A 24688-nucleotide genomic window follows, 5' to 3' on the forward strand; every position below is an offset into this window, starting at 1 on the left:
TCAACTCCTAAAAAGAAATGCTCTGGATAGACTAACTAAATGTGATGGCCATGCATTGTCTAAATTCCTTCAACTGTAAACCTTTATTTTTGTAAAGTCATGTCTGTTTTGGGGCATCTCGCTGTCTCTGGAGGTTTATCAATATAGAGCCTGTGAATTACGATCCCTTTCTCGTTTTTACTTTACATTTACTATTTCATTTCAATAAAGTTAGGGGACCGGCAAGAGGGACATTTTAAAAAGGCTGAGATAGCCCTGACGACCAGTGGATTATTTTCTCAGATTCAGACTTTTTCTCCACTTTCAATCAGTACTATTTCTCTTTTTTCCTTTTTTAAAATTATTATTTTTTTCTCTCAGTTTCACCGTTGATGTCTTTTTCCTTGGATTTTTCATCGAGGGGGTTTCTCTTTACTTTGTCGAACTACGTGTAATGTCGCCGCTTGCTTGTGCTAATTATGTACAAGCAGTCGTTTTATTCAAGAATAACAATTTATTCAACCCTAAAATCACAGGCAGGCTACAGCTGTACTCTTAAGCTCATCTCTTCTGGCAGTGGCTGCAGTTTAAGCCTCAGCTGAGCCTCGCTCTGAGCCCTATGTGGGCTAGTGGCCGTGCGGCTGCTAGTGGCCGTGCGGCTGCTAGCAGCAGCACAGCGAGGAGGGGGCTTTGCTGACTCTGCTGGGCAGGAGGAAAAAAAGAGGGAGAACGAAGAAAGAAGGAACAGGGGAGGAGAGACGAGCAGTGGGGAAACGAGAGGATAGAGCAGAGAGAGATCTGGATATCTGTCAGCACCGAGGCTTAGTTCACCGCTCCCTCCGTGCCAGTAGACCTCAGGCCACAGATTGAGAGGAATTACCTCCAACTAAATGAAATGGGTGAGTGAAATGAGTGGGTGTGTGCAGGAGATGATTTCCTTTCCCTCTCTCGGGCAAGCAACACATTTAAAAAGAGGTTGGTGCAGGGGACATGTTTAAGATACATGAGGGAAAATGTTGGAGGTGACCCACTGAAGGGGAGGATCATATCCAACACGACACCCGGGATAAACTGCAACACAACTGCCTGCTGGAGGCGGTTTTCTCACTGCAGGCTTAGAGAGGGGTGGCGGTGTAAACCTAAACTGACCCTGAACGTCAACACACTCCATCCTTTGCTGAAAGCTTACAGGACATAAATGGTAACATGAATCATTCAGCAAGTATCACAATGAAGTGGCAACATCATGTCCGCTTACAGGAGTTAACACCAAAGCAGCACCTGTCTCACTGCAGGTATAAATACAATTAATAGATTTGAAACTGAGGTATCACATGCAAACCTATAACGTTAAGTAACATTGTTTAAGAAAATCTGAATCCACAGGAGATTCAGCCACGAAAAGAGTTCATCAAACACTTAGTTTTTTGTATTTCTTCTTAGCCAGGAGATGGCAGTACTCGACAGGACCAGCGTTACCACTCATGTCTACTCAGCAGCTATCCTGAAGAATATTATATACACATCTCCCAACTTAACCCAGTTAGGATTTTAGCTTAAAATAATGCACTGATGACTGAAGTCAGTACATTCTTCAGACACTCAAGAGATGTGTTTGTAATTAATGTTATTATTAATAGAATATTTTGTAATGATTTGCACAATGTCCTTTGAACTAGAATTATGGGAACTTGTGCAAATTAAAATAACCAAATTTCTGTGTGTTTTAATCTTTCTATCTATATATATATATATATATATATATTTTATCCACCCTCTGAAACTACCTACCTGTAACTAACCTTGACTTAGGAGATAAAAAATTCCAGCAAATTTCCATGACTTCATTTATTTATTTTTCCAAAACTTTTCCAGCCCTGGAAATTTAAATTTTTGAATTTCTGCGTTTTTTTTGTGACCGTAAGAACCATGACAGTTTTTTTTATGCTGAGTTGCAACTGTCACGCAAGCAAGGAAAATATCCAGTTACAATGTGTTAGCAACAAATTATTTCAGACAGGAAAATGTAATACTCTGCGGTAATATTCTGCAAGAACAAAATGTTAAATTACTGCCGTCATTTAAAATAAAATTAAAGCATTAAAAAATGAGCACTATTTAAGAAGGACTTTCCCCCTCTTAGTCGATTAGTCGACTAATCGTTTGTTCTGGTCTTAGTCGGCTAAGATTTCTTTAGTCAATTAGTTATTTTTTATGCTTTTTTTCATGCTGAAGGACTTATTTCCAAGAAACTTGTGAGCACATCTCTGGTAAAACACCAGATTTAAAGTGGTGCTTTCGTGTGATCCTTTGTGCAGTAGCTCAGTTTTACAGATCTAATCGATGAGTCAACAGAATCGTACGAGTGTCAGTCGACTCAGAGTTTCTTTGGTCGAGGACAGCCCTAAAAGCTATGCAATATTTTGCATACAGATGACTTAAAATGACTGCTTGCTTGGTACAGTACGGCTCTTCTTGAAAATCTAAATCTTAGACAAAGACACTCTCCACTTTCATGAGAAATTGTGTCTTTTTTCGTCTCCTCTGGGAGCCTACTGTATGACACACGTTCTTCTGATCGGGTTTCATCTCTGCTGGAGACTTTGTACTGTTGGAAAAATAAAAGTCAAACTGAGATGCGGCAGGGGTTAATAAAGTTGCCCAACTACTGTCACATTTCTTCATCTTTACAACAACTGGAGAGCGAGAGCCGTTGTGCCTTGAGAGCAAGCGTGCTACGTCGGCACAACTGTGCGGCCCTTTAGAACAATACTGATGATATGCTGCTGGTGGTGTGATGGCGTCAGGATGGGGGGTGGTGGGGATTAAGGGGACATGCTGTCGGGCCTGGAGTGACAGACAGAGGCTCTGGGACTCTGAGGTGATCTTTGAACAGATATTGTGCGTACATCTGTGTGAGCCTCGCCGGACAGAAACTACATCTGTTCCAGAGAATGCTTCACATAAACATACATGACGTTTTAGTTTTGAAGAAATTCCAACATGAAATCCTATCGTCTGTGGTTGCTCATTTTAACAAACTATTTAAAAAGGACCCAGAAATTGTAAAAGGCCCAGAAGCTTTTTTAACATTGTGCAACGCTCCCGTAAGCTTCAGCTCTTATTTAGTCAAGCAGTGGCTGCAGCTGTTTTGACAGCGATGTTACATTGACTCAACCCCTGCTATTTAGACCAACATCTGGTGATGCATGCTCATTTCACACTTTAACAAAACAACTGGCAGACACTGGGCCATATTTCCATGATGAGGCTAATGAGGACAGGCAGTCCTGACTGTACGCCAGCACAATGTCAGCTTCTGCATCAATGAGGAGAATAGACCATTCTCGGCATTCCTAGACTGATCTGACGATGAGCAATGGCACACCGACTAACGTAGCTTCCCAACGGAAAACTCGTTCACATTTTTCGAGAGCGCCGAAATGATACTTAGGCTTTCTGAACTGATTTCAACACACTGGTGCTTTATGAGGAAACATAAGCTGAAGACATCCGTAGTAGGGGTGTAACGATACGTATCACTTTCCACGGTTCCGATACGATTCAAGGACGATATCTGGCTCATCTAGAGCGATACGATACGATTCAATGACTTGAAATCAATACAGTAACGTTTCTTTTGCAAAAAGTTCAATCAGTGTGACTGTGAAATAAATATCTGATACTGGACAGAGCAGGTCAGGATTCAGGAATAAATTAATTATGGATATAAACAAGTAAACACAACGATTAATGGCAAATACATACCTTTTATCAGAAAATAATAAAAAGTGCAACTTCAGGACCTGCTGATTCAGTTCTCAAGATACAAGGCAGTGAAATATTTAACAAAAAATATAATAATCCAACTTCTATTCAAGTTAAATGAACAGTGGTTTAACCTGCTGCTTCTGTCCTCATTTCCAGCAATAATACAGAGATCAACCGCTGATAGTAATCAAACAGCTTGGGACAGAATCATTCCTATAATAAACGCTGTTGAAATAATCTGATTATAGTAATCAAGTAGTCCACCTACAGTGTTCATTTGGGGTCTTTTCATACATGAACACATACGGAAAAACATTTTAAAACTACGTTAGACTAACGTTAGTTGAATTTCTGTTTTGTTTTTTACTTTACTCCCGTCGTGATACTTTGCCTCGCGGACCGTCTGCTTTCCGGCTGGATACATGAGGCGGCTGATGCTGCGTGCACATAGATATCATGACGGGGAAAGGAAAGTCATTTTCTCTGAATAAAAAACGAATGCGCACAAGGAAAGCACCTGTGGTTGAAACCGCCCTCGACAAGTGGATTGATAACACCTCATCACGTAATGCCCCATAAGTGAAACTCTGCCGACCGGCTCCTCTGCACCGCAGCTCATGCAGACCGGTGCCGGACTCCCTCCACGCCGCTACTGGGTGAGAGAGTGAGGACCCCTGGCAAAAGGGGCGCCGTTCAACTGCATGCACGCTCGCGCTGCAGAGCCGGCCAAGGTGGCAAGCTGGCGCATGTCGATGACGTTATACACAGGGAGAGTGAACCGGGTAACATTTCTTTACTAATAAAAGTGCTAAAAAAAAATACATCCATATAACGTTTGTCGTGCCTAAATACAAGCACGACAAACGTCGTGTGCTTTTGAAAACATATTATCAGATGTTGGTTTACTTTTAGGGTAAAACTTAAACCTAACAAAAAAAAAAGATCAGACACGTTGATGATAATAACATTTCTTACCTATAAGGCCATAGGAAAGGAACTTGTTGACAGAAGTAAGGGCGAGGCCTGTGATTGGTCCAGTGGTGTCCTCGGAGCGGACCACTTCTAGGAAGGGCCTCAGAAAAACGTTGGGTTCCACATCTGACAGCTCTGAAGAAGGAGAAACACACACACACACACAACAGTCAGTCCTGTAACCACACAATATGAGATCATGGAAATCTAACTGTTAGGTTTATTATTCACCAAATCGGGTACCAATTATAATTCAAATATTGTATACAATTTCAATGATCGGGCTGTGGCTGTCACCAACATCCACAGGCTCAGTTTGAGTTGGTTCAGGGAGCTCATTGAACCCCCTAGAAATACATCTATATTTTTTATAATAACGTAGAACTAATCATTTATTGTAAAGATGAATAATATCGACCTTGTTGTGTCTTCATATCGACAGAGTAAGAAACCAGATAAGAAGATAGATTTGTGGTCTTTTTATTTACTTATAGCCCAATATATCGGACACTCTCTGTCCACAAGGCGTTAAATATGCACTTCAACTTTACGAAGAAGCAGTTCCTCGTCCGCTGTGACGCTTTCAATGCGAGCGAGAGTGTGGAGCTCAGTACAACCAACACTGAATAAGGCATTTTTGGGTGACCAAAATGTTACAATTAACTTTGAAAACACACTGTGAAAGGGTTAAAGTTGTAAGAAGAAAACACGGACAACTCCCAGACCGGACAACGCCGTGGTACCGACCTGTCAATCACAAGGTAGCCACGCCCTAAAGCATCCCCTGCTTTATGGTCTATTTGACTCTAAACGGGACCATAATTTACTAAATGAACATCATGCTGTATTGAAGAAGTGTTATAACTAGCGATTGAGACCATAAACTCATGTTTACAATGTTTACTTTGGTAATAAATCAAGTGAGAAGTAGGCTCATTTTCTCATAGACTTCTATACAATCAGACTTCTTTTAATCGCCTCCTGCTGGCTGTTAGAAAGAATGCAACTTTAAGGCGCTTACGCACTGGTTTCACTTCTCAGAACCGGAGGTTGCCGCCTGGTTTTTAGCAGCCTTTAAAGAACACCTTTTCCCATAAGCTCTAGACGTTCGTGGAACGGCCAGTCTAAGGGGTCGCAGCTAGCTCAGACATGTCTGTAGTAACAGCAGGACGTTTTTTAAGACAGCAGAGAAAGATGAAAAAAGGACTTTAGAAGAAAACTTTGGTGAGTTGTACGGACAAGGACGAATCGAAGAGACAACGACGGATGTACCCACACTGCCGCTTTTGTCGTTTTATTCATGAAAGCTGTAGCTTTTTCCATGCTCGCAAAGTAGTCGTTTAACTTTGTTAAAATCATAGGGGGTTTCAATTTCTTATAGCAACTGCTGCAGTGGACACTGATTTGTTGTAGAATATGGACAGTAAACCTCAACTTCATTTTTTCAGAAAGCGAGACGAAAGAAATGTTAAATGAGAGATTACATTGAGTCACAGAAGCTATCCCAAAACATGACGTCATGACTTCAGCTCTCAACACAAAAGCTTTCTGTACAAAGATATCAGATATGACAAAAATGTTAATCTTTTTTTAAAGACCTAACACTAAAAAACAGTCAATTTTACTTTCAAATATCTCTCCTGCATCTCCTGTATCTCTACATCTCATGACAAAGCCACACCATGTGGGGTTCCTCTGCGAGGGCTTCAGCCTTAGATATTGCTGCGCACATAAATAAGCAAGAACAGAGTGGTTAACAGTGCTGTGTGGAGTACTTTGCCCCGCTTCACTCTATAAGACAGTCTGTGTAAACAGCACTGCTGCTCTGAGAGCACCACATCAATGAGGAATTAACGTCACAGGGGGGCTGGAACCGTTCTGCTGCTGCTGCTTACAGAAGCTCAATTAAAAGGAGTAGATGCTTCCTCACTTTCTTACATCAACATAATAACTTTATGGAGCATTTTCAATATAGAGATGAGTAAATCATAAAGACTTGAAGCAGGGCTAAACAGTAAAAAAAACAAATACAACAATACTGCCTAAAATGCTGGACGGGGTATGGGCGATGATGTGAGTCTATGCACCGATCTGATATCAAGTTATCAGAGCATTTATCAGCTCATTTACAGCTACACACAGGACCACAACAACAACACGTCACTCGCTACGCGATCCGTAATCCCTGCCCGATCAGTGCAGCGCATATGCAACTCTTGAGATGAGAAAGAGGCGAGATGGCTCACTCGTTAGCTACTTCCATCATTGTTGTGGATTGTTATTTATTCCTAGTTTTATTCATTTAAAAAGGGAACATATCATTAAAAAAAAACTCTGCTGTGGTCTACTTCTGTCTCCAGTGTTGTGCATGAACACGCTAAAAAAGACAACGGTCACCGAACTGTCATCGTCTGTTCCATCCTCGCATCCAAAGGACCGCATTTTGTGCACGTTGAGCAGTTAAATGCAAACTGAGAACCTGAGACATAAAGTGGTGTAAGTTCAAATATAGGGCTAAAATATAAACACAAATAATATCTAAAATAAAGTAATATAAATTTGTGGTAGACAGTATTTCAAATGGATAGACTGAATGTAAACAGGAATGTAGAGATGTGTATATAAGCTGGGAATAAGTCTGAAAGTCTAGTTAAACACCACAGCGTCCGACCAGTTTAAAAGAAAAAAACAGAAGAAATGAACTGTTCATTTTTTAGGGACTGTGAACTTAGTTCAAAATTGCGAACTATGAACGTGAACTAGTTCATCTGAATCTGTGTGAACTGAACTTTGAGCTAGCTCTAGTGAAGTGTCAACTTGCACAACATGGTCTGTCTCAAGTGAAAGGTGAAAGGTCATCAAGTGTTATCATTGTAAATTGTCAGAACTGCCACTGACTTTGGTGATCCCTGACTTGGCCCGAGGTTGACATTTCAGAGTGAGATGTCTCAAAAACTATTAATGGTTTGCCATAAAATTTGGTTCAGACAATCATGCTGTAGCAACTTTATTCCCTTATTCATCAGGTCAAAAGTTTAATTTGCCCAATAGTTTAGTTTATGACCTAATACCTGCGTAACTAAACTAGACTTTTTGTTAAGTGCTAGTAGAGCAAATGTTTGAATTTAAAACCTCAATTAATGACCCATTAGATAATTATCGTCTATCAAAAGCAAACCATCAACATTAGTGTCAATAATAAGCCACACCAACTGAATCCTACAGTCTATTGAATCCAGCTGGAGTGCGAGATGCAACAGACCTGCCTGTGTAATCAGTTCCCAGAGAAAGGGAGCTTCAGTGGGCATTCCACTCTGGGAAAACCACCTTGGGCCAATCCACCCTGACTTCAATAGTCTCTCTCTTTCTCTGGAGAATTCAGAGAAAGAGAGGAGGAGGGGGAAGCAAAAATACAAAACAGGTAAAACAACAATGGGGAAAATTAGCGGAGTCACGCATGCCGCTGTGAAATGTTGTGCCAGAGGAGTGCTTGCCGCAGCAATACCGTGAGGATTATGGCTTTTCTTAAGAGCAGCTTCCACTCCAGACGAGAAAAAAACAACTTCACATCAAAAGCGCCTCGGAGAGCGTCCAACCAATTTCCAAAAGTGCACATGCGACCGCCGCGCGCTAGCGTGTGATATCCAATACCCCTGCAGCTTGTTTAGAAATCAAATATGAAATAATTTGGAAATTTACACAGTCCCCTTTATCGGCCGCCAGGTCACTTTTAGGCCTCGCTTCCAAAAGCAAATCTCTTGCTTGCTGCTTTATTGAATTTTTTTCATCTGGTGTTTTATTTGAGTTATTGTGAAAGCTTGGGGCCATTTTGGTTTAAAGGGTGAAGGGTGACGCCGAGTGTAAATTTAGCAACAACTGAACAAAATACAAACACTGTTTCCCTGTGAAAGACAGAATAAAAACATGAACTTAGGCTGAAATAAGCAAAACAAAAATGAACTTCTGAAGGAGTGAGCTATAGCTCCGCTGGTTCGACCTGTCCATCAGCTGCCAGAAAACTTTCTAAAGAGGGTTTTTGTGTCCCATTACTTTACAGTGTGGTAAGGGTGGAAGGAGGGGTGCTCAAATGAATCTGTCAATAGATCCTGATGAAGACTTCATCAGGGGCGATCACCCTGTAAGTGCTGTGGCTGCGTTCCCAAAGACCACAGATTGGAAAACTCAATTGTGTTGTATTGATCCAGCTGGCCATCGGTGAACAGGGGGGCTGACTGGAGCGGTCTGCCGGTGGCCACCGCCAATCTTCTTAAATAAAGTCTAAATACAGGCTCTGTACTTCGACTCAATCTCCGGGGCTTGTGGAGTGGAGTGAAATAAATAAGGACGGCTGCAGCCGTGGTGAGGCAATCATTCTATAACCAGGTTAACCTCTGGATGACATTGACCAAAACACACACAAAAAAAACGCAGGATTAAACCGGCTCACCCGGGCGTGCATGTTGCCATCTAAGGGGCTGGGTTTGCTGGGTACAAGTCCTGATATATAAGAGTGCAGACAAGCCCAACTCGAATTCAGCTTAATTGGTAAAGAGGTTTGTGAAATGAGCCCATTCCGATTCACCATGAGCCTAATCCTATCTACCTTTACCACGCTGGAGCTCCATCTTTTCTGCTTGGAGCTGTAGTGAGAGTATCCAGCCATGTGTGGATTAACCCCAGCAACGAGAGATAGAGAGAGAGTACAGGCGGGGGGTGAACCTTTGCCCCCAGGAGAGCACCTCCGGATGAGGCCGGCTCACCGCAAAACAGAAGCCATCTTTAACACATGCACATCTATTGGCACTGGAGCAGAAAAGGCTTAGAACACAGCGAGCAAACAGCAGGAGACAGATCACCTTATTGTCCAGACAACAGGAGGAGAAAAAACTGCACAGGGAAGAAACACAAACAATATCTACACCCAACGAGACCATCTCAATTGACAACATACAAATATGTCAATGCGGAGGCTCCAGAGATCTTTGCAGGGCTTCTTAAGCAGAGTCAGGAGCTGTACAAACAGGCCCGTCTTCCACAGAATCACAGTGTAGAGGAGCTGAGCACTTGAAACAAAACAAGCTCTTTTAATGGCCGACACGGCAGAAACAGAGGAGGATTACATCTGTGTGGTACTACTGGCATTGCAACTGAGTAACTTCCTTGTCTTACAAAAGCAAGTTTAACATGCATGTTTAATCTTAAAGTAGGGTAACACAAAACACGTGCTCTAATAGGAACCGTTTAAACGTTAACCGACATTAAGAAATGTAACCGATTAATGCTGACGGTTAAACGGAGGAGGAGCTGCTCGTCACTTTAAAGGAGAAAAGCTGGTCCACCTTAACAGTCCACCTTAAGAGGGTCAGAGCCGGTGTTGCAGGATACAGGAAGTTGGCTCAGGTCCCCATCCCCAGGCTCTACAGTGACAGCATTTTCTTTGCATATGCTATTGATATTTAGGGTGGGACAAAAAAAATGATTTATGTGCACCTGTGTGTGTGAATCACCCAGGTAGCAAAATACCCGGAATCAAAGTTCAGAGGCTACCAAATCTGTTTTATAATCTGTTTCTGCTCTCCTAGCTCTAGTCACAGGTTGTGCACATTAATCAAGCTGCCACTCAAAACTATTGGCATACATCTGTATGTTTATTACTAAAGACAAGTGATGGTGATTAATGTCAAATTGTTGAATTAAACCGTGCCCCTAAAAAAAGACACAGATTAATATTTAAATGGCTTATGTGATCTTAACATCTGAATTTACTGTGCATATTATATTGTGACTGCCGGTCTACTTTTTGTTTATTTCCATTCTGATGTCCAATGAGACTAAACAAGCCAAAAGAGACTCTCTGCGTCTGACGCTATGCAAACAAAAAGCCAATTTTCCAAACCAGGCAGCTGTTGGAATGTGTGCATCGGTGTGCTCGTACGATAGAGGGACCGACACACAGTCAGGTATAGTGGAGCGACAGGCAGGGGAACACTGCAGCCGCTGGGTTAGCCACTCTCATTTGTTGTTGATCCATTAAAATCACAAAAGGATGAAGAACTGAATCTGCTCGTCTAATGTGTGACATATTTTACAGTGATGGAGGCTTCAACTGCATTATTACTGGTCGTGGCATGGGACCTTTATCATCATCATCATCATCATCATCGATCATTCGAACAATCATATTTCCAAACGTTTTATCATCTACCAATAATATCTATCCAATACCAGGGCATATCCTGTTGAAATATATCATGTATCTTAGTGGCTGGCAGAGTTTATGGTGCTTTTGCCTGACCTATTTGGTAGGGCTGGGACGATACACCTACTGTATCTCCTGATTCGATACTATCACCATGTTTAGGTGCTGATTCGATATGTATTGCGATTTTTAAGTATTGCAATTTGATATTACGATTTATTGTGATTTTGGTTAACTTTCTTAAAACACTAGGCCATGGGAAAAAGTATACACTTCTAAGGACTTTTACTTTGGAAAATCTTTAAATTGATAGAGTTAAAGTGTTTGATTTTCAGCATGTATGTAGTCAGAGATGTCCTGAAGTCAAATATATCAGTTATTGTCAGGTATTATTTATCATTTTCCAGCAACCCAAAAATAAAAAAATAAAAGACATTTCCCTCACATTAGTAGTATTTTCGGATATGACGTCACGTTACTCAGACTACAACAATAAAAGCGGTAACTTCCTTCTACCTCCGCATAGACTCAAATGAAGCAAATATATTGATTCTGGCATTAAAAAAATCTATTTCAAAATCATAAAAGAAAAAAACCAATCACGATACATACATGAATTGATTTTTTTGGTTCAGTTCCTTACGGTTGGCTTGAAAGATGTCAATCAAACTCTGGAGTGGAATAAACAATAGGGCCGAGGTCTCTTTAAAAGGGGTGGACTCGGGTGCAGTGCCAACTAGAGTGTGGATAATCGACCAAACCCGAGTTGGACAGGGTTCCGGACAAATATTAACAACTGATGTTCGTGTTCAGATTGGGTTCGGCCTACTTGACATGGTGCTTCTAGTTCTTTTTAGTGAAAATATAGTGTAAAAATAAGTACAAATTAAAGCTGTAAGCAGTGATGATCGGGCCCTCGCACCGTTTGCGCACGTCGGGGGTACTGGCGGGACACTGTTGACTATCCGACATTGGACACACAAGTTAGATGTTGACGGCGGCTGCACTCGTTAAGCTGCTGTGCGTGAAAGCTTTACGAGTAAAAGCACCTTTGAAAAAGTCGGATCAGCCTCAATAGCTCAATATAACCGGTCAGTTCAAAAAAAAAAATGCCTCGATCGGCCCCAATACCGATCTTTCACATCGGATCAGGACATCCCTAATTATGTATGACACATAATACAGTTCCGGTCTCAACTAATAACGCTCATGATCAGTTATTTCTTGGTGAATTCTTAGATAGACTCTTACATAACTAAACTTTTCTCAAACATCAGGTCCAGTGAAGTGCTGCGTAACATCACATCACCAGAGTATCCAAGGAATGAATGACTTGACTTTAGGTTACATGTTTTGAATTGTTTGGAAGAAGTCATTGTGGAGAAAAAAACGAAAATAATAAGTAACATCCTTTTGTTTTTCTTATTCGAGAACAAATCATAATTACACAGGTGATGGCAACAAATCAGCCTATTAATTCATAATATATACAGTACATGATTAATATTTATATCATTAAAGTATATTTTACAGATTCCGTGCGGTGGACTTCACTTGTTCTTGGCCTCTTGCTAATAAAAAAAGACAGATGTGGAGAAAGCATGTATGATTTGTGGATAGTCATTGCAAAATGTAGATCTTTTGTTGTATGCAAAATTTAGACAACTAAACTAAAGATAGATATTCAGTAGTGGTTCTGACGTGGCCTGACATGTATAAAAATAAATGCATCTATGTACAGACAGCAGCAGAAGAAATGTGTGTAGAGACAACACTGTTACATCTCGGAGACATCACTGCAGTATACACCCGTGTGCACGACACATGCACGACACAAATCTCAAACCCAACCCCAACATTGACCCCACAGTTGACAGGCTTTCAGTGAAAATGGACAAAACAAAATGACACCTTCTATAAAAGGTGCAACAGAGGCAGAGACAGAGGGGGGCGGGGGGGAACCGTAGATGAGGGAGGAGTGTGAATCCCCCCTTTGACCGACGCAGCGGCCCAAAACCAAACACTGATGGTTATTGATCTGGACCTCTTCAGCTGCTAAAATTAAGAGTCAGGGTCCTTGGTTGCAATGCTGAAGAGAGCAGCAACACTTTAACAAGACCCAGCAAGGCTGAATGAAATCCAGGGAGAATTCTGCTGTTCATCTGCTGAACAAAGTCTCGCACGACAATATTCTTATCCATCTGTCGGGAGAAGTTTGATGAATGTCAGCTCTCCTCAGCCCTCGGCCCCCACCCCTCGCTTCATTCATTCTTCCCTCCTGCCCCTCAGTCCCTGTATATTCTCCTGAATGAAATTGACACTTGTAGAAAGGGGGGCAATTAGGATGAAACAATGCTATGGAGCTCCATATGGTCATTTCATTGGGCCACAGTGGTATTTTATAGATGCTTGGAACAATGCCTCTGCACAACCTAAACAGGCAATTTGAAAGCCCTAGAGAAATTAAAACTTTCTAAAATGCTTGGGAGGACGGCTGTAATGGCTACTGCAGGGGAGCATTTCCTAAAGGGCTACATGGAATATAGTTTGCATTTGTATTTACAAGAACACTGTTACTGGATTGTCCAGATAGAGATCCAATAGCCTTGCGAGCACTTATAAGCTCCTAAAGCCTAATCAATCACTGAGTCAATCAAAAGATGTCTTCACATTGCTCCTTCAGGAAAGTAACAGATGAAACAGTTGCTACTTCTTTTATCTCAGTGAAGCCCACGAAATACAGCTTTTAGATGGACAAGATGATAAGACTAATTCAAAGAACGTAATACTAATTAATTATGTGATGTCTGTAATAGTAATGTCATGATATTGATTTTTTTTTTTCTGTTTACAATACTCGCAGTTCATTAAATTGTGGAAATCTGCTGTTACAGAATGTAATGTTTTATTTTTAGTACAGTAAGTGTGTTTTTTGTTTTTTTTTCCATGTCATTTCATGTCCTGGATGCCCGAAATAACTACTCCCATTTTACATTTCTATTTGGGTTTAGAGGTGAGTAGATGTTTGCCTTTGTAGTTGTAATGTGTTGCGACATCTCACATATGTATAGCATCATTCTTTTATTGTCGGGGTGAATCAACATAAAACCAATGACAATGTTAACATGACAATGTTAACATGACAACGAAATGGTGAAATTAGACGAGACAACTACAGTTAAGGGACGCAACAAAAAAAATCTACAATCATCCTTTTGTGCCGAGCAATTGGAAATAGCAGCAGGTTGGGGTGACGACCTAGTCACGTTACGATTTCGATTCTATATCGGAAAATCGATCGAAATTGGCTTTCGTTGTCGACCACCGAAATTAAAAGCAGAACCGACGATCACTCTTATTATTTATATTTTTCTCCGCCCCCGTCCACCTACGTGCGCTAGAAAGAAAGAAAACTGGAGTCAAGAAATGTAACAGCCACTTCACTCATGTTTAAAACTATAAACCAGCACAAAAATCACTATTTTCCAACATCAGCCTCCACATTACATAACAAACACTAACAAAAATAACATTTTGGAACATAAAACAGCAAGCTGAAACTACTCAGTCCAGCACTCTGGACTAGGCAGGCATGATGGGAAATGTAGGCCGTTCCTGTCGCTACGATACTCAGGGCATGCCTACAGCATTTTACACTGCATGAATTAGCCTTGCCGCTATTGAACTTTAGTTTTCTTACTCATCATAGCTCTTCTACTCTTACTTGGTTTAACATTAAATCACTGCATCTCCCGACAGAACAACACCACGGTTGAATTTTAGCCTACATGCATGTTTCTGCAGCTCAACATTGTTGAATCAGAGCAGCTGATAGCAGCAAATAGCTAGCGGAACTGCCGAGTGCCGTCTCTCAGCTGCACAGACTGTTTACTTTCTAAATAAAAAAAGGAGTTCAGTTCTCTTTTTAAAGAAGAATTTGAAAGAGTAAATGACAGTTGTCAGGACATAAAACCAATTGAATCAAGAATCCCTAGTCTAACAATGGCATGTTTAAATTGAAAATCGACACGAATCGTGGCCTTAAAAATCGAAAGTCAAATCAAATCGTGGATTTGGAGAATCGCAACACCCCTATTAATAACCCTACCGACCAATCCTGTAAAAACCTATTTCAACACAATATGAAATGACTTTAAAGAAAATAATTTCTAAAGATGGAGCTTTAATGAATAGCACTCTCTCAGATTTCACCTGTGTTGTTATTGTGAGCATAAGTATGTGTGTTCTGCCTCCCTGTCATCTTTCACTGAAATCCTTTAGAAAGTCACAGAGCTCCCCCCCACTATACCAGTCCTCCATGCTTTGTCTGCCACAACTGAAGCCCCCGATATTAATGACGACACCGCTGAAGACCAAACAAGCACACGGCGCTGGTGGCGACCTCTGACCTTAAGGGCTCTGTTCAAATTGCCCTCTGGATTTCATGCTGATCATTAAGACAAACTGGAGCTGCTGCCACTGGGAAGACATACGGCTCCCCGTTTTTATGAAGGATGAGAGAGAGCATGTGTCTGTATGTGTGGAGGGAGGAATGCAGTAGAGCCAGGTATTACAGCCAAGGCCATAGGGGCTTGTACAGAGTTTAGGACTGTAGGCGACACGGTCAACTACAATGCTGTGGGCACTTTTAAAAAGGCTTCTTTAATTTCATTCAAATGCCGTAGGGTGTTTTAAACTGTACCAGATTACTTTTTGTTCCCTGGCATGTAGGGGTGGGTGATTACACAAAAGGGTCAGTTTACTAGTCATGGTATTACTCTTCAGCCTGTGAAAACATTTGTGTCATGACTTCTGTGGTTCTGTCAAATCGTCAATTTGACAAAAATGCTTTACTATGTTCAAAGACGATTTCTTTCAGCAGCATTGTGTTTCACCTCAAAAAAGCAGAACCAGTAAAAATAAAGTAGGTGAAGTCAAACAGCATGACTTCATCACCAAACCTTGCCTGGGCCAGAGAGTGCCAGCCATGCTGCTTTGCACCTGTTATCCTGTACATAAAATGTATTTTCTATGCCGCATACTTTGCACAGAGGCCACATTATTCCGGCGGGGAGCTGGCCGAGCCCCAACGTCCACTTAATGTGTTCCACAGCCTGCTGTCCCCTCTGTGATGGATGGACATACTTTACGCTCAGTGTACTTATAAATAACGGATGTTTTATCGTGCTGAATTCTAACTGTGTGCGCACGCAGTTTTGCGCATGAACATTTCTGAATGAATGTGTGGGGTATAGCAGAGAAATATTCTGTAGCACTATGAGCTCAAAGAAGTAATTCATCAGGATATCGTTCCTGTAAAATAACAGTCCTCGCATGAATTTATTTTTCATGGTTTAATATCTTTGTCCTTCATTGGAACGGACAAAAGATCAACTCTTTAAACATTTCTTCAAATGACCTGCCTTGCCATAAATGCAGCCATCTAATCCAAATCATTCCATTTCATATTGATGCATAAGTGTTTGCTTGTCGCGTGTCGCAGCGACGTGCCCTTCAGATGAGGCAGGCTCATATTATCACCTCTATTTCCAGAAAAACAAACAGTGGCGAGCAAGACGCGCAATTTCCATCCCATCCTTTAACCATGTACCCTTGCCAATGTCAGCATGTGTCTTGGTTATGATGTTGGGGCGAGGAAAGAAGAAGGGGGATGAGGACGGGATCGGGAAAGGAGGGGGGCACACGGTTGGGATAATGAAGTTTGGAGGTTGAGTGCAGTATAGGGTTAAGCTGCAAATGGCATCAGTTGGGCAGGATAAACCAGCACACGTGCTCGGGCTGGATTTCACAACCCCCTTGATGAGTGCTAGGGGTGTACCGATCTATCGATCTGGATCCTTAGACCGATTGAATGATCAACAATTCAATATCATCGATGCAAAGAGAAAACATCGATACACATCATCTTTCAGATGCGCCTTTATTTTGAAATTCCCATGGCACGTCTGTTTCACCATTTCCGTCCAAGCGCAGCTCATTCCTAAACATTCAAACAGTGCTGGTGGCGCTTCGGTTATGCATTCCGCAAGGACTGCCACACGAGGAGACAAGCGGCGTTAGCGAGCGGTGTTAGAGGCGTAACATTTAGCGAGTGTCCGGTCGGCCGAGAGAGAGAAAGATAGCGTGTGTGTGTGTGTGTGTGTGTGTGTGTGTGTGTGTGAAGGTGAGCAGCAGTAACGTTATAGCTGTGAACCCAGCAGTGCTTCATGTGGGTTAGCCCCCAAAGTTAGCAACAACTTTGGCTAAGGCTCACTTAAGGTGGGCTGTTAAGGTGGACCAGCTATTCTCATTTTATTAACAAGCCGCTCACCAGCATTGACCAGCAACCAGACCTCCAACAACGATTTTTTATTCTTTTTATTAAAAAGAATAGATTGTTTTTTTTATTTAAATGTCTTGAAGAGCCCAGTAATCAAATTTTCGAATCACATTTTAGTTGCTTTTTGTGACTTGATAATAAATGTAACTGATTGTGTTAAATGGGCATATGATATCGTCTCATATCGCTCGCAGGCCCCTGAGTTGAATCAAATCGAAATCAAATCATGGCAGACTTTGTGATATCGGCAAATATTGTATCGTTGTCCAAAGAATCGATATGATATCGGGATGAAACTGGTGATTTACACCCCTAATAAGTAGGGTCGGAAACGATTCCTCAAGTAACTTGATTACTAAAAGATTTGTTTAATCCCAATTAGTTGTTTATTTGAAGAGATCTGTCTTATTTACTCTTTTGTATATTTGCTCTTTAATAATAAAGCAAAAGTATTTCTTATTCAATTACTGGATTAATTGATGGAATAATCGGTACAATACTCGATTACTAAAATAATGGATGGCTGCAGCCCTGCAGCAGAGCGTGCAGCTATGTTCGGTCTATGGCATCCTTCTGTTAAGACTCGTTGACTTCTTGCTTCTTCACAGAATGTTTTGCTTGCAGAAGAATACTGCAACGGATAACAGGGAGCATAAAACGCCTCTGCGCGCACTCACAGCTCACGCGCCACGGTGTCTCGTACGAGCATAAACAAAGCTTTATTTAGGACTGTTTGCTCCTACTCATTTTGAAAGAGTTACGGCCAATGGAGAAACTCCCAACACTCAACCGATGGTGTAACTTCATCACTCACTCAATAAGTCAGGGACAGACTTTTGTGTTTATAGGGCTGACTGCTTTGCAGCGGTCCAGCCTATAATTTCCACAGCAAAGATACTAAGTGCCATCGAGGAAAACCAGAATGCGGACGGATAGGAGTTGATGAGATAAAGAAGGCAAGAATATGTCAGATGTGGGGAGAGAGAGAAAAAAAGACTGAGGCAAAGCAGTGAACAAAGAAACAAAGCTGTGGTGTGAGGGTGTGTGGAGGAGTGTGGAGTTATCGTCATTTGTTTCACCTGCTGCACTCCTTCAGCTCCCCACTAATGGCATTCCCATGGGGTAGGAGAGATTCCAGAAATCACGCACTGTACAGGCCAACTCTGCTGTGTTCACACAGCACACAATGCACCACTGCCACAGAGGCTCACACTGCAACTTCAGTCTGCCGGGTATTACACATGGCCAACTGATGTAGTGTTTGAAAAACTGCTGTTGAATGGGTAAGTTTCACAAGGAAACACTCCACTACCACAAAGCATTATTTGCATTAACTGGGTTTTTAGACTTAGTCAAAGAGTTGCTTTTGGTTCACAGCGATCCACCCGACAGGGTTGCCCTTTGTCTCCACTGCTATTCATGTTAGCAACTGAACCTCTGGCTATAGCTGTGAGCGCACAGACAGGACTATCAGGCATTACGATTGGATAGATCATCGCATTTCTTTATATGCAGATGATATCATATTTTTCCTGACAAATGTAAAAAATAGTATTCCAAATCTTGAGATTAATTGAAAACTTAGGAGGGATAAAATCAGTATTAATGTTTCTTAATAAGGAAGAAAGACATAATCCCATAGTAAACACATTTTCTGACAACTACTGAAGGTTTTAGGTACTTGGGCATTAAAATGACTCCTGAACTACTACTACTCCCACTACCAAACAGGTCCCATATTGTAAAAAGTAAAACTTTCAGGTCTTTTACATTATAAAGCAGGTTTAAATGCTTTGTAAATACTGTTAAACTATCAAAATGCTCAGTATACGGAGAAATACACACAGCCCGTATTCAGAAATTGTGCGTGTGAAACAAGCCGCAATGATTTATGCCCATTTGTGATGTCACAAATATAGAATATTTAGACCATTACATGGTTTTAACGTAAACATTATAAATGTGTTCCAGTTTATTTCCTGTTGCAGTGTATGTAAATAACATCAGCTGACAGGAAGTAAACAAGTTTGGATGGATATGTAGATGCATTTGATATATAATTCGTTTTACAGTCTATGTTACTGACAAATAAGTGAGGTGCTTGCAGAGTATGCTGAGGAATTTCGACAACATGCAGGAGTGGAGTCGTCCCTGCCTCAGTGTGCAAACCCCTCATTTGAATATAACAGCACATCTCATCAGTATTAATAGGCCGATACCACTGTATTTAGACATGATGCTCGCTTTATACCCACCCAGCACTGACAGCAAATCCTCTGTGTGCGTTTAATAAATCGCAGCAGTTAGGTAGGATGGCTTAGTCTCAAGTCACCTAATGACTATATTATGAGCCACAGCATTAAGAGGGATTAATACTAATCTTGGCTGTTTCAGTTTACCCTGGGCTGAGGGGGGGAGGGTGGTTTGAGGGGACACCAGAGCAGAGTGTGTGTTCTCCCAGGCCAGCAGCTAGTCAGCTAGTTCCCAAACAAAGCAAACGCACATTACAGTGTTGGTTTTGCATGCTGATCACTGCCAAAGAAAAAGCCTGACTGATGATCCGTCTCTAGGAGTACATGCTGTTTAACTACTAAATAAAAAGCCTCCCCCAAGGCGTACATAAAGCACCTCACCCTGTGCTCTCTATAGCTGGGATAAACACCCAAACAAACAAAATCGGAGTCTGGATATACAGAGCTGAAAGCCCCAAGGTCCACTTGGTGACCGGTCCTGAGCCACAGCAAGTCCTCGGTCCATGGACAGCACTTTACAATGAGAATAAAAACTGATATGAATTACAGTGTGGCAAGTTGCTGTGGAGACTACAAACTGGAGTATATAATGATTTTAAAATGCAAAAAAAATAATAAAAGCTGAATAAAAAAGAAGCTGTAGAGATGAGCTACATTCAGTTGTGTCCCATTATTCATGTCACTAGCAAACCAAGGAAAATATATAATTATAATTTTTATTCCTGGTGCATCTCACCAAGCTGCATTACAGCAGGTTACTGCGACCACTGAGCCACTGACATGTAAGACTGGGCATTATTTAAATGTGTCCCCTGATAACTGTGCCAAAACTTTACTCTTCAAATGGTGCCGGTGACCAAATGGTAGATGCAAGAAAAACCTATAAAACAAAATAAAATCTAACCCTGCTGTTCTCCTTTACACCTACCTGTGGACAGTGGATATATTTTACAATTCTGAGATTTTAGATTACATGTAGACATCTAGACTGTTTCACTTTTGGCATTTTGACCAGGTTAGGGTACGAAGATGATGATACCTGCCGTCATCAACAGAGTGAGTGGAACTACATCTAGCGAAGGCATGCAAAAGTTAGTTTGTTAATTAAGCTTTATTCATTCAAGAAATCTCACTGAGATCAAAAGCTCTTTTACAAGAGAGACCATGAGAGCAAATGACATATCGCAACAAAGGATTATGAATAAATAATGCTTAGCTTGCCTGTAAGATACACCTGTGTTGCAGTCATACAGTACATAGCACCAGTGGGCAGTGGGAAATGCATGTTGCTATTTGGTTTAATTGGTATCCATATGGGAACAGGTAACATACCTGTATTCATTTCAGAGTGTGAGAAATGGACTGGGTAGTAGGATGTGTTGTCCGACGACATCTAAAGGCAAATGTTTGTGCCAAATGTCCACTTCATGGTAGGAAGGTCTTAGTTGCGTTTTTTTGACCCAGGCCCTGATCCAAGTCCAATCTAATCAGGGATGTACCGATTGTGAAATTCTGGGCCAATACCGATATTTAAAATAACAATTTGGCTTATTGCCGATACCAATGTTTTTGTTAATTTAGTTTTTCCTGTTATTTATTCACCCTTTGCGCCAGGGAAACAAAGACCTCATTCAACATTTCATTACGGTCTTTGAATGAGCACATATTACAGCCGCCCATGTACAGTATATTTGGTGACCCATTTTATAATTTTTCATCTATATTTTTTCCAAGACAACGACACCATTCAGGATCAATTAACTAGTGGACAATTAGCAGCAGGACTCCACCGGGGAGTGGATGAGGAGCTCCGGCTTTGCCGTCTCAGCCGTCCGGGCCGGACGAACCCACGGCACTACGAAGCAGCTGCCCGACGTGCTGCTGCACTCTGCTCACTCGGGACTGGATCCCAGTATGGGGGGACGGACTGCTGCACGGCAGGGAGGATGTCCCCACCGTAACGTACTGGGTGCTGCGTCACCCCTCGTCCGACTGACAGGCTTCTAGTGACACGTTACGCACACACCAGGTTTGTTCCTATCCAGATCGCCATGATAGTTTTAAAGAAATCTTGTAAGCCGTTGTTTTACTGCTTAATTTGTCATTGAACATAACGACGTTCGTGGCGCTGATCTTTGTCCGAGACCGTCCACGCGGCAAACTTTTTCTTTGTAAACTAACCACATGGTCCAGCCAGTGGCTCCTTCTCTCAATCAGCAGCCGGCTACTGTTGTCGACCACAAATAACTAACAACATTTCGCCGGCAACTGAAGTTATTCAGAAATTATCAGATGCGAGCCTCCCACCGGATCCTGCCATCACAAGGGATTTTTTTGACATGATCCGAAAATCACTGAAGTATACGTTCACAAATGTGACATGATTGACTAAATAAAATGAAGTTACCGTAAACGGTCAACGCACTGGATTTTTTAAAAAAAAATTTTATGTCAATTGAATTTCATAACAACTCTTTCCACAAAAGACACACATGCGCGCAAGCCTTGGTGTCATGTAAGCGCTCCATATGCAACAGGTTGCCCTCGCCATGGCAACACATGGTGACTTTCGAACAACAGAGGCTTACAGGGGACATTTCGAACGACTGAAGCCACACAGGCTCCATGGCGGGGTAACATTAAAGCCTATCAGGTTTATCCCCACTGGGGCACTGAATTGCCCCGCTCAGAGTGGTTGGAGATGTCCCGGGCTGGCTTAGCAGACCAAGGCGACAAATGTCATAAATTACTCCCCTGTGGGCCTGCATGTCTGCCCTACTAGAAACAGCTTCAGGGAAACTCAGGGGCAACAGGCCTGGATTTAAGAGAGCACGCGCGCACACAGACATGCACACAGAGTCAAACTACTGCGATACCCCTTCACCTATAGATAAAGGAGGCGTCAGCAAGAAAAGGGGATTTTTTTTTTTTTACATTGGAGAGGCATTTGTTTTCATTTGGACATCCATGCACAAATAAAAAAAAAAAAACATATCCTCAATAATTAAACAATTCTAATAAAAGTGGTAGATCCCTTTCAAACAAGCTTTCTAAGACTGTAGCCTTTTCTTCCGCGAGATCCAAGTTTCCCTGCTCAACTCAAGGAGGGGGGCTGAGTAGTTGAAGAGGAGAAAAAAATGAGCCACTTCACTGCTGTTCACATGGCAGCTCACTTTCACTGATGTATAAAGTGCACTTCCCCAGGGCTTGCTGTTTGTCATAAAACATCTCTCAGCACATAATTTAACCAAACTTGAGAGGCAAACGAAAAAAAAAAAAGGAATACAAACATAATTTACTAAAGAGGTGTTGGACTCTAATACTGAGGCTGTTTGCCAGGAGTGCAGTAATTCTAAACCAATGCTGCAGTAAGTGGCTCCTCGAAGATACTGTGGGGTAATGTCAGACAGCTGAGCAAATGGGATGGCTTCCAGGGAGTGCATTATCTTTATGAATTCATGACTAAAAAGGCGTAGGTGTTTGTAAACACATTGTCTTGTAGTTTGCTCTCGCTAAAGAATGTTGAAGAGCAAAAATGTACAGTGTACTGCAGCCTTTAATTTGTCTCATATAACTTCTGCCTGCATTATCACTGGAGTGAAAAGAGTGTGTCATTGCTACTGCATCACCTTTTCAAAATTAGGCATGACACTGCACATCGTCTGGAAATACAAAATCGTTGGCATCAAATAAAAAAAAACTTTGAAGTGAAAAGATACCGAACAGTATATGTTTTCCAACTATTTTGGCTTACACTACAGACTTTACAAGGATTAGCTCCAAACCACAAAATGGTGGGGCCTCACACACTTCAATGTCCTACACTACAAAAGTGAAAAGGCGCCAGTGTCAACATAATAAATGTCTGAGAAAATTACACTGTATCGGGATAAAGACTCGTGCAAAATTCAAAAATAATGTATAACAGAAAACTGACAAATAAAGCTCAAAATACTCCGGTTTGCTGTTCGCTCTTTCAAACATGTAGACTTAATTCTTTCCCATAAAGTTGGTTTCTGCAGTGCAATGTGTCTCCCTCGCAGCGAGCTCGTTCTGCACACGCAAGGCTGCGCCTATCCAATCCGACTGGCATCACGGCCATGGAATGCTGAAGTCCACATTTTTCCCATTCAGCAAGGAAAAACGGCCCTTTCAAAGCCAATCAGCTAGAAATGTTGCTTTGTTTTTATTTTCGACTGAACTTCCTGGAACCTATTATGGAGCTGTCAGGGATGTATATTTAGCTATGGCAACACAGGGCCTCCTCGCCCCCTTGCGCCACTGGTCATGTCACCTCTGATAAACAGAAAAACAATTGGTTATCCCTTTTGTCACCTTTAAAGAAAATGGCATGGGTGGTGTGTGTCTGTGGGTGTAAGTGACAGATGCTGTCTGTATGGCTAAACACAACTTCTATGTAAACAACAGCAGAGGGATGTAGGATAAATGAACACCGTATACATACTATAATCACACCTTTACTTAATCCGCTGGATTCTTCAGAAATGAACGACAAGAGACTAAATTTCTACTAAATCACTGATACTGTGATAAGGTAGCAGTCACATCTGATGAGATTCCCCCTCATAATCTGTCCTACAATAGTCACATCAATCTAAAACAACTGACTCTACTGAATTAACATCTATACAGCTGCATAGCCTTGGTTGGGAATAGTCAGTCAGGGTCTGAAATTACTTTTTTCACTTCCTGCCACTGCCACCCAGAAATGTTATCTGCCACTTTTGAAATCTCTGCGCTAAATGAAGGAATAACATTTTAAATCTGAAGTCATTCAATGTTTGATATATTTTAAGTAAAAACATTATATACACTGTAAATTACAGTGTTCGAATTACACCGTAGCTTCTGGGGTAATCCTATTTTTGGGGGGAGGAATGGTAGTGTACACAGTAATGTACTGTACTTTGTTATCGTCATCTATAGTGGTTATTTGCATAAAAACACACAATTTAAATGATTAAGATTATTTAAATATTTGCTTTGATTAAAAAAAAAAACTAGGTAAGTTGTAATGAAGTTAAATGGGTTATAATTCCCTCTTTAATATCTATTTTATACTAATGTGAAAACATCTCCTTCAAACAACTGGATTTATTCAAGTTTCTCGCAAAAAAACTTAATTTTACGAGATTACATTTGAACGCATCATGG

The 24688-nt window shown here is 41.4% G+C and overlaps 1 protein-coding gene across 3 annotated transcripts in view; it reads right to left on the minus strand.

The window, feature by feature from the left end:
• Positions 1–24688, minus strand: part of gbf1 (golgi brefeldin A resistant guanine nucleotide exchange factor 1) — a 109242-nt gene that overhangs the window by 57141 nt on the left and 27413 nt on the right. For all 3 annotated transcript variants that reach the window (XM_074645628.1, XM_074645626.1, XM_074645627.1), the window contains exon 4: positions 4726–4857. In XM_074645628.1, coding sequence (XP_074501729.1) covers positions 4726–4857 — 132 coding nt within the window. The remainder of the gene's footprint in view (positions 1–4725; positions 4858–24688) is intronic.

The sequence above is a fragment of the Sebastes fasciatus genome, chromosome 9 (genome assembly GCF_043250625.1).
Source record: "Sebastes fasciatus isolate fSebFas1 chromosome 9, fSebFas1.pri, whole genome shotgun sequence".
NCBI classification, from domain to species: Eukaryota; Metazoa; Chordata; class Actinopteri; order Perciformes; family Sebastidae; genus Sebastes; species Sebastes fasciatus.